This window comes from Rattus rattus, chromosome 4, assembly GCF_011064425.1.
Source record: "Rattus rattus isolate New Zealand chromosome 4, Rrattus_CSIRO_v1, whole genome shotgun sequence".
In the NCBI taxonomy this organism is placed as follows: domain Eukaryota; kingdom Metazoa; phylum Chordata; class Mammalia; order Rodentia; family Muridae; genus Rattus; species Rattus rattus.
Genome location: NC_046157.1, coordinates 71,497,866 through 71,513,141, shown reverse-complemented (window position 1 = coordinate 71,513,141; position 15,276 = coordinate 71,497,866). Strand labels below are relative to the sequence as shown.

The 15,276-nt window shown below is 38.9% G+C and overlaps 1 protein-coding gene across 1 annotated transcript in view; it reads left to right on the top strand.

The window, feature by feature from the left end:
• Positions 1 to 15,276, top strand: part of Gbe1 (1,4-alpha-glucan branching enzyme 1) — a 244,499-nt gene that overhangs the window by 201,777 nt on the left and 27,446 nt on the right. Inside the window, exons 13-14 of the mRNA XM_032900525.1 lie at positions 13,291 to 13,475; positions 15,031 to 15,161. Of these exons, the coding sequence (XP_032756416.1) occupies positions 13,291 to 13,475; positions 15,031 to 15,161 (316 nt within the window). The remainder of the gene's footprint in view (positions 1 to 13,290; positions 13,476 to 15,030; positions 15,162 to 15,276) is intronic.

Sequence of the window (15,276 nt, the reverse complement as noted above, 5' to 3'; positions counted from 1 at the left end):
TACAAAGATTTTAAGAAGAAGTTACCAGAGTCATGGGTTAAAATTTCACAGTATTTAGAAGACACAGGGTGACTTATCGTGAGATCACCTCCCCCAGTTACTTAGTTGGTTCTCCCTCTCACTGGATGACTCAGCCTATGTGACAGTTCCTCCAATCAACAGACCACATAGAATCCTTGGTTTTCTCCAACATATTATCTATAGATTTATAAAAATAGCACTTCCTTCTGTCACGTAAGAGATAATTTACTGCAATTAACTTTACATTCTGTATTTCTACCCTTTTACTTTATTGTAGAATCACTGTATACTTCATGATTAAGGATCAGCTGGTTTTATGACTAACTGTAGATTTTAAAATTTTGATGTAGTAGACAAACTTAATGGTTACCCACTGGGAAAAAAATCATTTATCCCTCGAATATCTTAAAAATCAGTGTATTGACTTTGTAAAGGCATAACATAGGATAAATCTGGAGTTTTCTCGAAGCTTATTATGTAAGAGAATGAGTTGGTCTCCTCTATCTTTCCCAAACCCCCTGTGGGTCCTCTTCCCCTTCCTCCTAAGTATGGGCTCCCCTACTTTAAAAAGGCCAAGTAAATGTCAAGAAGATAAATAAGAATACTTGAATCTATTCTTCTGTCTGTATAATCAGGATGTCCCCATTATGGATGCTAAGAGTTCATGAATTCTCAAACAAGGATTTCCTGGGAGCTGCTTCAGAGAGCTGGATGTTGTGTTTCTACAGAGATATAAGCAGTGACCCTTTTTCAAATGCTACACAATGTGCACAGCTAATTCTAACACATGAATTTATTTATGGTTTCCTAAACCATGCCATAGTGATTCAGGCTCAGTAGAAGTAACAGAACTCTCCAGGAAGACAGTATTTTACACTTGTTGAAGGAGGGTACTTCCTTCAGACATCCCTAGCATGTAAACATATGGAATTTATATGTAATGTTACAATTTCATGGAGTGGAAGTAATGAGCTGAAAAATGTCTGGAAAGACACATGGATTTGGGGGATCCCGAAAGGACATATAATGAATAAAGTATAAAGCCACTACATTGCTCTTATTTACCATCTTGTCCTCTTCTCAGAGATTGTGTGTTAGATTCTGTGTACAAAAGTCTGCTACAAGAATAACTGTTTCAGCTTTCAAGCTTAGCGGCTGGGTAGATTTCTCCTTTTAGCATGGCCTACACTTTTGTCCTTGTCTTCTTATTCCGTGTGCAGATGTGAACTATCAGATGAAATAAGAACTTTATCTTCATATTCTGCATTGTTTGCTTTTAGTTTCTGAGTGTAGAGTTGGTTTTCCTATGGTACTGAAAGCTGGGATACACCAGGTCAGAGAAACTGTGTTGAGATAGAACACAGTGGTAGATCGAGTGGTCAACAGCGGAAGGCCAAGAGAGTATCGGGTCAATGGTGGAGGAAGAAGGCCAAACCCCATGTGTGAGAAACCCACTGCAAATAATGTTATCACCCTGATCACTTTATGAAGGCCCACTTCCGACTTTGAGAACACTTCTAATGAATGAACATGTCGTTGTGTGTCATAAATATTCTATTGAAAATATTTCTAAAGTAGCTGAAAGTTAAATAATACAGGTTTTAATACTTTGAACGTTAAAAACAAGTTTGAAATGAATACTAGCCTACTTCCAACTTAATTATTTTATTCTGTTTGCTTTCTTCTTTTTCTCTTGTCAATATAAGCTACCCTTGACTAAATGAGGCCCAGGATTGCCTGAGGAAATATAACATCAAAGGGAACACACTGAAGATAAAGAATTTTAATTGTAATTTAGAAGGGATAATTATAACTATTGCATAGAAAGAAGACTTTTTATAGTGTACCACACTTGTTAATGCTGCTCTTTTTCCTACCTGTGCCACCATATTTTTTAAATAACACACAGCCTTTTCTTTGAATTTGATGGTGATAATAAAGGTATTTTTTAAGACATAATTTAATGAAACAACAAATGTATTTACTCTCGATGTAGTTTAAGGATGCACTATGAGCAGTAAGTTAGAATCGATTCTTTTCACTTCATATGTTTTATTTGATAATTATGTATTTTAATTATTATGAAAATTACAAACAGTAACTGGGAAATTAATCTTAGAAACTACCAGAGATACTAAAATCTCTTTTGAGAATGCACACTTTTCTGATCCTTAGAACTTGTTAATATTTATCTGTGTCCCCTCCTGTTGGTTCTTCTTCATTATGTAGTTAAAGGTGTCAGAACCACCTGTCTGTTCTCTGTTGGCCTCTAACTTTTGAAAGTTTCCTTCTGTTCATCTACATGTCAGACATTTTACTTCCTAAGGTTGTACTGCTTGCTAACCTCTGCAGCCTGTCCATGAACCCCTTGGCCTCGCTGATTGGGTCTTACACCCGATCTTCTTCTTTTTACTTACTTTGTTTCTTAGCCATGGCTGCCTAGTCTCCTTTTCCTCCTTTTCTGGCTTCTCTCACACTGTACCTGTTTCATCAGAACCATCAGCCTCTTTTGTGACTACCGTATTTTCCCCTTTGGATAAAGTTCACTTATTTTACATTTTGATCATTTCTTTAAAGTACTTCCCAAGTCAATATTTCAAAGTGTAACCTTGAATTATAAACCATCAATATAAGCTTTGTAACTTCCTACCTGACCTTCTTACCTGGATACTGAAGTGACTACATAGCGATTGGTTCCAGAACTAACATCTTTTCCTTTAAGAACCTTGGTGCTCCCTTAGGGTTGCTAGAATCCAGCTATCAAAGATGAAGTGCTCCAGCAGGCATTTGACCTCTGATGTCCACCCCTAACTCTCCCGTCTAATACTTAAAGTGAAGGTGTCATCCTGTAGCTAAGTCTGATATTAACTTTAACCTCACTGTGTAGACCAAGCTGGCTACAAGCAACAATCCCCTTGCCTCTGTCTTCTGAGTCCAGGTACTAGGCAGGGTCCTTACCTTCCTAGATATATCGGCTCTGACACACTAACTCTTATTCATTGTTGGTAAAGAGTAGATCACCATGTCTGCTGTACTAGAAGGCAATTGTATGAATTACAGTATTCAGTAAGTGATAAATTTGGGATAACTCTTTATGCTTAAGAAAACAAAAACAAAAACTAGTTACCAGGTTGTCGTGGCTGGTGCCTTTAATCCCAGCACTCGGGAGTCAGAAGTAGGTGAATCCTTTGTGTTCAAAGCCAGCCTGAGTTCCTGGCCAGGCAGGGCTTCACAGAGAAACCATGTCTCAAAATGCCAATCAACCAACCAACAAAGAAAATCTTCAACCCATTATAGTACCTATAGCACTAACAACGACAACAACAACAACAAAAATCATACAGCCTGAACTTATTAGAATTTTATTGTGTATAAAATTTATTATTTTTATATTTATATTTAATTCCCATACTGCATACTTGATTTTTCCTTTTTTAAATTTGTAGACAAATTTTAGAGACTACACCAGTCATGTTAGAAATGTATTAAACAGCATAAAATTGTACAGAAGAATTGGCAGTAAATAAGTTCTTTCTTAGTGTCTTGTCACTCTACTAATGATATGATAAAACACCAGGTTCAAAGCAAATTACAGAAGGGACTCACAGTCCCAGGAGCTTAGGATCACGGCGGGTGTGTGGAACTAGCATCAAGCAGGGACAAAAGCTGAGAGCTCATATCTTGGACTGTAAGCAGAAAATAGAAAGGACATTGGGAATAACATGAGTCTTTGAAACCTAAAAGCCTGCCTTTTGTGACAACTTTCTCGAGCAACACTATACCTTCTAATCCTTCCCAAGTGGCTACCAACTAGGGACCAATATTCAAGTGCCTGGGACCTATGGAGGACATCCCATTGAAGACATCACACTTAGTGTTCCTACCCTGCCCTCCCACTAATCACATAAGGGGTCAATTTTAATGGATCTTAGAAATAATATTAAGTTATATACATATATATTGCTTAATGATAGTCTAGAATGTCTGCCAATTTATGAATATTTAGCTATTCATGAGTCTTGACATCTGTCACTTGGAATGTTAAAAGTTCCTTTCTACTTCCAAACACCTGACACATTTAATGATCCTTTGTAAAGTTTTGAGAAGTTTGGAGGAAACTTTGATAAAATGTTCATTTTTTTCCAGAAATACATTCATATTTCAGTCTCTGAAGGACCCCAGATAGCTACTGTAATGTGGTGCGATTCTGGAGGCTGATTTCTTCTTTTTAGTTCAATTAATTAGTCTCTTGGATATTTCCTTACTCTTTAAGTATTCTACTACATTTATTTCTGAATATATTTCTTTACGTTGTTTAAATTTTAACATTGATTTTTACATAAAATAAATGTTAGTTATAGTTAATATTAATTCTGATTCATGATCCTTATCATATTTCCCTTCAAGTTTTCCTCTTCATAATGAGAAGAGTAAGAGTATATTTAGATGTGTCTCTAAGCAGTATGTGGTCAGTTCAATGATATGAGTTCTCATGAATTCACATCCATGGATCCCAGACACAAAGCCGAGATGCAGTCCTGTTTACATCATCAGGTCTAAGTTTGCAAACATCCATGTGCTCAGGGGGAAAGAAAAGGAGCGGAGGGTTCTCCTTGGAAGATTCAATTCCACATTCCCACCATTAGACTGGAAACCACACTACAGGCTAGGGAAAGTACCTCTTTGTCGAGAAAGTAATTTTTCAAACTAGAAAAAGGAAATTAAGTCTCTCTAAGAGAAAAGGAACTGTATCTCCATCACAGGAGATGATATCTAACCCGAGTGATGAAGATAGAACAAATCTAGGCAGTATGATTAGCAATCACAAGTCAAAGAACTGGGGGCAGACACAGAAGGAGGTTCCTGGGTCAGGATCTGGTTGGTTAATGGGCACTGGTCCTGTGTACTAGGAGTTAAAGAAGAACTGACAAGTAAGAAATCCAGTTATTCAAATAGAATAGAAGGACATGGTTGGACAGTGGCAAAGCCAAACCCTGCAACAAGCAAAGTACTCATTATAGGAGCTGTTTTCTCATTGACAGCTTCTCTCTTTTATAATGTTGTCCCTTGTGGAAATACATTATTGGAGATTTTATGGTTTTCTCAAATGGAGAATATTGCTATTTCTTTCTGTTCATGCTGTGTTCACCTCTCAGGGAGACTTACGTATGATTTATGTATGATGCTTTCAATGCAATTATCTTGAAAGTATTAAGAGTGTTTATGTTGTTTTCAGTCTAGCATCTTAATAGCCTTCAAACCTAGTTGATAGACCAATTCATAAAATCATATTTTGTTAAAAATCTCACGAGAATTTTGTCAAGGGCAATGTCTAAAGTAAGGACTCTTCTTCCTAAGGGAAGAGGAGTCGCGTTGCTCACAGATGCCCTGCTGCTTTCGAACTTTCTTATTTCTGTTGGCATTGCTAACCCAAAATGAAGCAAGAGCTGATATGCAAGTCCCCAACCAGCTGTGATCAGGAGCATGCACTGGACAGTAGAAATGTCAAAGAATGGCACACCCCTGCAGGTCAATCTATTATGTCATGTGGAATAAAATATTATATATAACACAGGAAAGTCTGTATTAGAATTACTGCCCACTGATGAAAGGCCATGGAAGAGACAGTCCAGCCAAGCTTGAGCAGGAAAAATCCTGACGTTCTTTGAGAAGCACTCTTCTACCTTGAAGTAAAACGAGTATTCAGAGAAATGGGTATTGGTTTTGAAAGAAATATTTTCTTTCCAGCCTTTCCCACCCTCTCCAGTGTTTTGCCACTTCCTTTTGTATGGCATTGCTTAACACTGCAAGATTAGATGACTGGGGATTTTGGTAATCTCCATTGCTTAATATGACAACGTGTTCACAAAGATGTAATGGCGATGCAGTGGTAGCGTTTCATCCCGGATATGCACACGTAACTCCACTAGTAATCCTCCGAGTCTAAACTTAATGGTAATAACCACAAAACACAGTCTTCCCACATCCCTGAGCGTGTGTGTGAGAGTGTGTGTGTATCTTTCAGTCAAGCAGTTTTGCCTTCATTTTATGATTCCCCTTTTCCTACTATTCCATGCCACCTAAGAATAGGTAGAATCGTTTAGTAGATGCCTTATTGCAAGATACTTAAAGCCCTTTCTTCCAAGACAGCCATTTGGAAATGCTTTCCTGAGGTACTTTCTGCTCAGTTGCCAATGTTCTGAATCCAGTAAAGGGTATCCTAGTGTCCTCTTTTCTCCCACCACTTTGTTATTCTTTGTGTGGTTTATTGTTTTCCAGTAGTAGTATGATTCATATAATATAAAATATACTTAAAATATGTCAGAGAATTTCTTTCCAATCGCTGCCAATCTTTGTATTAAAAAGAAAACAATGGAGTGGGAGCATCTCTATAGAAGCAAGGAGAGGGGGGAATGTAAACACATGAAATATCCAATAAAAATAAATAAATAAATATTTTTAAAAAACCCAATGGCTAGTTAAATGATTGTTTTAGTAAGGGAAAAACAACGAAAACTAAAACCAACCAAACCCAAATAAATGATAAATCAAATGGCAGTGAGAGCCAAAGGGAGGCAGTGAGGCCTTGTGCAGGATTTTGACAAAGACATACTGAGTGAGGGGACCTGTGTATCTGCTTGTGTGTAAAGCATGAGGTACGGCCCCCAGGACTGCCAAACCAAAGCAAATAGAAGGGTTTGGAGACTAACCAGCCGTAACATATACTATTAGCAGCAACAGCCCCAGAGCAGGCAAAGTGCAGAGGAAGGACAGGGCAGTAATCCATATGTTTATTTACAGCTCTTGTCCCCTAATCTCTCCTAGCCCTTGCACACTCATGGGAGCTTTACGTGTATATTGTTTGAAACACATACTGGGGGCGCAATACAATGAATGGAACACAGACATCAAATTCGAATGCTAGCCCACGTGCTTTATGCCTGAATGGCTTCAGAAGGTCCCATTAATTACTTTTCTGAAATATTTGTAAATGGGAATGGATTTTGTATTGAATAACTTTTGTTAGCCTTAAAGTAACTGCCGCTGTAGCACATGCATATGTCGGAAGCCCTTGGGAAGTTTTAACTGCTTTTATTTAATATCTTTTAATTATCATAGATCTCATGTATTAGAATTGTTTTCCATTTGGTGAGTAAAACAGCATTACTGTATAGTAACCCTTCACTGTTAATAGTTCTGCAGTGTAGCATTTCGAAAACTCCTTGCTTGCAGGCATGGCTGTGCTCGTTCTACTGTAGCGATACATAATACAAAGTTAATCTGATTTTGTACTTACGAGCACTGGTTGTGAGGTATTCTTGTTTTTGTTTTTTGTTTTGTTTTGTTTTAATAATTTTCTTTGTTTAAATTTCAAATGATATCCCCCTTCCTGGTTTCTCCTCCACAATCCCCCCTCCCCTCCCCGCCCCCTCCTGCTTCTATGAGGGAGCTCCTCTACCCACTCATCCACTCCTGCCTCACCACTCTAATATCCCCTTATGCTGGGGCATGGAGCCTCCACAGGACCAAAGGCCTCCCCTCTCATTGATGCCAGATAAGGTCAACCTCTGCTACATATGTATCTGGAGCCATGGGTCCCTCCATGTGTGCTCTGTGGTTGGTGGTTTAGTCCCTGGGAGCTCTGGGGGATCTGGTTGGTTGATATCGTTGTTCCTATGGGGTTGCCACCCTTCAGCTCCTTTAGTCCCTCCCCTGGCTCCTCCATTGGGGTCCTCAGGCTCAGTCTGATGGTTGTCTGTGAGGATCTGCTTCTGTATTGGTCAGGTGCTGCTATGTTTTTGTTTTCTGTTTGTTAGTTCATTGTATTTTGACAAACTTCGTTCTCAGACATTTAACCTAAGCGTTTACTTTGTCTACTGCCATGTGCCTAACTCATAGGTTTGACCAAGTCCAAAAATAATTTTGAATCGGTAATAGTGTAACAAATGCCTACAGCCCATTTTACAGTCCCTTCCGGACGTTTTGTGCATAATTGATCAGGGGTATGAGAGCACCAACCTGTGCAGAAGAACAGAATGGAACCACCTTGCTACCACACACCTAGCATTCAGCACTACACCACAGGCTCTTGATCCCGCTCTGCTAATGGAAATGAATGAATGCTCCATCCTTACACAGTGTAAGAGGAATCGCCCGGCATTTGTTCCAGATGCCCACCCTCTTTTTAGGTGGACAAAGAGCTAGAGTGTATTATCTGTTGTGCATAGCATTTTAGTTTTATAGTCACCATTACAATTTTTGTGGATACTAAGTAGGGCACTAATCTCTTTTTATTTTAATAACGTAAAATAGAAAGCATATGATTTATGACTGCCATTGGGAATCACCCTTCTCTGTCCGGTATGTATTTAAGTTCTTGTAGGAATATCTTGAATGAAGAAATAGAAAATTCAGCATGGCTATGTCTCTTGATTCACTCTTCAGTAATGTGGATGTATTCTCAGATATATTCATTGGTATCTGCTGTTGTTAACCAATTATTCTCATCCATGAAACTTTACTCAACTTGGATGCCCACTGTAGTGCTTGCATGGCGGGCATCCTTACTGGTGGGATATCTCTTTCCCTGAGCTCAGCTTTCAGTTTCCCGGTTCCACTGGCTTGGCTTCCGTCCCTCTGGACTTCAGCTTCCTATTCCAAGTCTTCCTCTTCTGCCCAGGAAATCAAGTTTCTTCATTTCTGTCTTATTATATCCTCTTTCGTCTCTGATTTATGTATCCATTTCTCTGTTTCTCTATGCTGTTCCTGGGCCTAGGCCACAGAGACTTGGGTCCCTGCTTAACAAAGGTAATTTCCTACAATTCTGAGAGTACTTCTGAGGACTGCCTTCCTCTGTAAGAAGTAATGTTGAACAATCTTCCTTTACCTCCCAATATGCAAACCAGCCTCTCTCCATCTAATCCCTGCTGACGGTAGGGTGTCTGGTATTCTCTCCCACTGTTTTTGTTATAGTTATCATTGATCCTTTACATCTTTTTGACCAGCCACTTTGTCTTTCCTCCCCCTTAGCTTCTAGGCTATAAGAGAGAGATGGCGTTGGTGCATACTACATGTGCTTACAAGCAGTATTGAATAAATAAGCATCAGTTAGAGTCCTGCACATGGCCAGCGCAGAGCTAAAAGGAACCGTTGGCTGTAGGAAGCACACATGAGAGTACAGCTCTGTGTCCAGGAAGGAGGGTAGGGATTGCAAGTCTATTTTTCTACAAAGGGAACTATTAGCGCCCAGTTTGGAAAACTGTTTTATCCTGTATTTTTCCCTTTGTTAAGAACCCACTCATTACAGGCCAGAAATATAAAGTAGTTTAAAATAGAAGGCTCTTTTAAAAGATAGTTTTCAGTGGAGTTAAGCAAAGAAGTAGAAAGAATTTTCCCCCTCATTAGGACTGTGTATTATTTTCATATGTACATAAACTGGGGAACAACAAAGAATTGTGTAATGGAGGGAGATATATATATATATATATATATATATATATATATATATATATATATATATATCCCAGAGCACTGAGGCCACTGTAGACTTTAATTAATTCCTAGGTAAAATTAGTATGCATTGCAGTTTAGAGAAACAAAATACACACGCCTGCTAATCAAAATGTTCAGCTAACAGAACTGGGGCTTTTCATTAGTTATATTGTCTTGAATTCCATCACTCTACCAGCTGGCTTCTTGTCAATTTATAGCTTAGACCTTTACATCAAACAGAAAAAAAAAATTAATCACAGGGAAAGGAATCCCAATAGGAATTTTGTGCTTAGAGGTTTTTCACAATTAACCAGACATGAATGGGAACGTGTACCGAGGAAACAGAAAGGAAGAGAAAGAACTTTGTTGAATTTTCTAGAATCATTAACTGTAGCAGCATTAGTCACCTGCTTGCCTATTTTGTTCTAAAGTTGTTTCGCCAAATATGTCAGTCATCTCTTTTCTCAAAACACTCAAGTCTGGTGCGCCGTTGAACTCAGTGAATCATGACATGAACTGCAATTTTTTTTTTTTTTTTTTTTTTTTTAACAAATTGTCCCCAGTGAGAGCTCAAAAATTGTTCTCTTGCCTTCATTTTGAATTTGGTAACATCCTGTGTGCTATACTACAGATCATAATCATAACTTAACGAGCTGAAAGATGCTTTGATGGTGACTGCCTGGTTACTTGTAATGCGTGTTTGGACTAAAAGTACTTTTCTCAAGTGTCGCAGTCCTTGCCTCTGGGTCCCACAGTAATTTCAAATGTGACTTTCCTAAGCCTCTTATCTGTTGAAGGAACCATCCAGCAGTTTTAAAAAATGTTTCTGTCTTATATTCTTTTTCTCGTGTTGCTTAGAAAAATTTTCCATGTGTCCCATATTCCTAATTCCCAAGATTCAAATAGAGTCTTTCTTTTTCAAATACATTGAAGGCTAAAATGCCTAGAAAGTATGGAGAAAACATTTCCACTGAAGAATGGTGTATATAGGACTGCCCCTGAGGTGTATTGCTTAGGAGACCAGGCGTCCCCCAGCACCTACTGAGCCCAGGTTCTGACTACCTGTGGAACTGAACAGGGCGTGACCACATGCCACATGACGCCCAGACACAGCATCCGTGTGCGGTTTAGGGTAGCATTTTCCATTGAGTTAACTTCAAATGCTTATTAAGACCATGCTGTTCCCAGCCCGTAGGATTGTCTATTCTAAAATAAATTCACCACCTTCTTGGACATCACAAAAAGCACATTTATGTTCCTCATCATTTTTAATATACACCAGCCCCTCGTTATCAGCTCATTTCGATGTTCATATTTCACTGTACTGTCTCGAGCAGTGCCATATTTCCTAAATAATTTGTAGACCACAACTGAGGAGAACATTTTTTTTACCTTCCTGTAATGATAGTATTTTTCTTCATTAAGGCTGTGCGCTAGGACTCCTAACAGGCACTTTGCAGGTTTGGCAGGTCAGCCTAAGAATGCTTTGCTGCTCTTCCAAGGTCACCTTCAGAGCCTCCACGTAATTTACTTCCATTTATTTTGCACTTGTGGCTATGACTTTGAACCAAATAAAAAAAGAAGTATGAAATTTCATGTTGGGTTTGTCTGCATCAAACTTCATTTGCTGCAGGTCGGCACATTTACAACTGTGATGGCATCCAAACCCACCCTGTGGAGTACGTTGCGTGTCAAGTCACTGATACAGGTTTCTCTAATTTTGTTTTTGTTGTGGCTGTTGCTGCTGTTCCCTTGTACAGCTTTCTGATGGTTGCAGTTGTTTGTTGTTTTTTTTTTTAAAGCCTCTTCAGGGAAGATTTTCCAGATGATCTGAATCAGTAGGACTCCACCTGGGGGTCTCAAGCCTTTAGTGGTTGAATGACTTTTACTCAGAGGTCACATATCAGACATCTTGCATATCGAATGTTTCGATTTTGACTCATAACAGTAGCAAAATTACTGTTATGACATAGCAACAAAAATGACTTTATGTTTGGGGATCACCACAACATGAGAACTGTATTAAACGGTTGGTGCATTAGGAAGGTTGACAACCAGATGTAATTCTAATTGAGATCAATATGTGATTACTTAATCAGAGTTTTATCATGTCACCATATTTTTTAAAAGGGCTCTATTTTTCTTTATTTGAAATTTGATTCCATGTTCTGTATCAAATAAGTATGCTTATTGGTTTATTAGTTTGTATTTTAAATATGCAAATTTATATCTGATAACGTACAATAAATAAAAGTTACAACAGATAAGAAAATTTTAATTTGAATCGTGATCCTAAATATTTGACTGGGATTTAAATTTAATAACCCAATGTGTCTAATCGGGCCTCTCGTGTAGTCTTGGATATGGGACCATTCGCTGGAGCTTGAGTCCACACCCTTGAAGAAGAACTTGTTCTCCCTCACTGAGAGCCATCCACTTTCTGTAGCTCCGCTGTAGGGTGAAGGCCCCTCCAGGCCGGCTTACTAGTTTGATCTCGAACAGGCTTTGACTTTGAGTGCAGTACCCCAGCCCTGTCTGTAATACAGTGTTTCTCCCCAGTTCTTCCTGACCTCTAGCTGTTTTAATTTTTCTCTCCTGTCTTCTGAGATGATCCTTGAGCCTTGGTGGGAGGTGAGGTGTGGATGTCCCCTTGTGTCTGTGTATTCAACTGATACGCATTCTTCCTGAAGAACACTCTTTCTGAGTGTACCAAAAGGGGGCCTCTTGTCTATATGAGCATCTTAGAGTTGGCTCATAAGGACAGAAACATATCTTTCCTCTGGTATTCTATGAACACAGCATGTGAAGTATTTTCATTTAGAGGAAAATAATAAAATTTTGCAGAATTACTTTTATTACTCTAAACCTATAATGTTCGATGTAAACTGCACAATTTCTTAACCAAGTTCACTATGCAAAGCAATTCCATGATAGGTCATTTTAAACCGCATTTGTCTTCTGACTCTCATCACTATAGGAAGAAATAATATTTAAATTAATTCTTATCTATGTGTCACAGTTGTACACCCACACGCACCAAATTATAGATACATGCGTAAAGTGACCAGGAAACTTGAGACAAGAATACGGACAAAAATTTACAACACGTGTGCCGACTGCAGTGTGGTAGAATAATCTTCATGTTTTAGTTAGCTGACGCTGAGCCACGGGGTTTCAGAGTCGAAATGTGATGCTCCTTGGTTTGGTTACTGCTGCTGCTGTTGGTGGTGGTGGTGGTGGTGGTGGTGGTATGGTGTGTGTGTGTGTGTGTGTGTGTGTGTGTGTGTGTGTGTGTGTGTGTGTGTGTGATGCATGTGAGTATATAGGTGTATGTGCATACAAATGGAGGCAGGGGGAGCACATCTGTGTCCTCCTCTATTGTTCTCAACCTTACTTCCTTGAGTCATGCTTATCGCTCAGCCAGTAGCACTCTGATTTGGCTACATTGGCTGGCCAGTGTACTTTAATTATCTGCCTATTTCCCGTCTGTGATGCCAGGGTTATAACACATGCAGCCATGCCTGAGGTTTAGAGAATTGAGCTCACATACCCATGATTGCACGGCAAGTGCTCTTCCTCCCTGAGACGCTCCCCAGGCTTGGTAAGTTCTGTTTGTAGAGTAGATGCCTCCATTGTTTAGAGAGGCCTCTCTAATGAGTTACACTCTAAATCTAGTTTTAAATAAGTTTGGAAGTATGGACTCATAATGTTCTATTAGTGAGAGATGCTCCTGTTTCTATTCTGCATTTGAGAAATGTTTTATTTGTTTTCATACAGGGAATGAGTTTGGGCATCCTGAATGGTTGGACTTCCCAAGGAAGGGAAATAATGAGAGTTACCATTATGCCAGAAGGCAGTTTAATTTAACCGATGATGACCTTCTTCGTTATAAGTTCCTGAATAACTTTGACAGAGATATGAATAGACTGGAAGAAAGATGTGGTTGGCTCTCAGCTCCGCAGGTAAGATCTTCACTCTAATGTGATGTTTTAGTCACCAGTGTCGGGCGTGCTCTGAATGGCAATTTGTTCACATCTGCATGCAGACCTTCTAAGCGGCACTCCATTATTCAAGTGTGTAGTGCCCTGTAATGTATTGTAGGTTGTCAAAACATGTCACAGGATTCTCCCCAGTAGATAATGGAAATCTTAGGCGTATAGCCGGCCCTGCTTAGTTTCCTGTTTAGTTGGTTGTTGTTGTTTAAATTTAGTAATTTTCATTTCAATTGGTTAAAAATAAATACCAGACACTCTGCATGAAACCCATTTTGGAAATTGCTGTGGAAACATCTTAATTGTTTTGACTGGTTTTCCTTTGTGTAAATAATTATGCTGTCGAAGAGAAACTACGTTGACAACATGGAGGGTTTTATTTATTTATTTTTTTTAAATTCCAGTTTCCCCTTCTTTACCGGTCTCTAACTTGTCATTTCAATAGATGCCATTATACCTGCATGTTGCTTGGTATTTTGCGTAAGTCTGAATTCTCCTCTGTTATTAAAGTCCCAGTTTTCCATAATTTGAGAAAAATGTAATTAACAGGTGCAAATTTTACATGGGCTTTTTCCCCCTCCTTGTAAAAATTAGCATATTGTAGGTATGTGCTAGTTAAAATCCTTTTACTTTCTGCTGGTCCTGTTTGAAATTACTGTCGATAAATTTGTTCTTTGGCATCTATGGTTCGTTTAGTGACTGAACAAAGGTATTTGCATATTCAGTGTGACAGGCTACATGATGTGTATGCTTTAATCATGTTTATTAGCCACGCCATTTCCAGATACAGAGGGCCACAGGATGCTTCTTTTCAGTAGGAACAAAGTATTTGCTCTGCAGCCATAGCTCTCACTGCTAACTTGCTATGGCAGGCTGCTGGTCAACATGGCACTCAATCCACAGCTCTAGACTTAGGTGAGAGTGAGCGGAAGATGCAAGGCCTTTCAAAGACAGCTAGCAACAAGGATCCAGGTCTGTGAAAATGTAATTTACTTTTTAGACCTTTTCATATTATTAAGAAATATTCCGCAGTGGACTTTACCTTGCTATGGACAGTCTGCAGAGTTATGTAAAAAAAAGTATGATTTTTAGAATAACAACAATTTCAAAACTGGATGTAATGCTATAGTGACTTTGAAAAAATAATTGTATTTACTTTACTTCACTAATCTGGTTGCTAAAACAAACTCTTCTGGAAAATGCATTTTATCCTTATGTCTAATATACACAAACACTATGTCCTACAAATGCTATGTTTGCTACTCCAAAGTAACCCACAGCACTGACTGGATCCTCTGTTTGTGCTCTCCGGGTGGAACATGAACAGTGGAGTTTTTATATTCTTGAAGCTGCTTTTAATATTGTTTGTCGAAACTGTAACATTCAAAAACCGTAGAGCTCAGAGATTTCCTTTCGGCGTAATAATGAGCAATGCATATTAAGAATGACAAGAGAAGCCTGACGGAAACCGTTTGCTTGCAGTAGCATCTCAGAGTGACAGGAATGTAATGTGATATCGTTGCAGGCCTACGTGAGTGAAAAGCACGAAGGCAATAAGACAATCACCTTTGAGAGAGCAGGACTTCTTTTTATTTTCAACTTCCACCCAAGCAAGAGCTATACGGACTACCGAGTCGGGACAGCCATGCCAGGGAAATATCCTTTTCTCTGCCAGTGAATATGCCTGTTATAATGTAATATTTCCTAGTATAAGCATATGGGAAAAGACCAAATACCACTTTGAACTTAGCCTCCTCACCTGAAAAGTGAG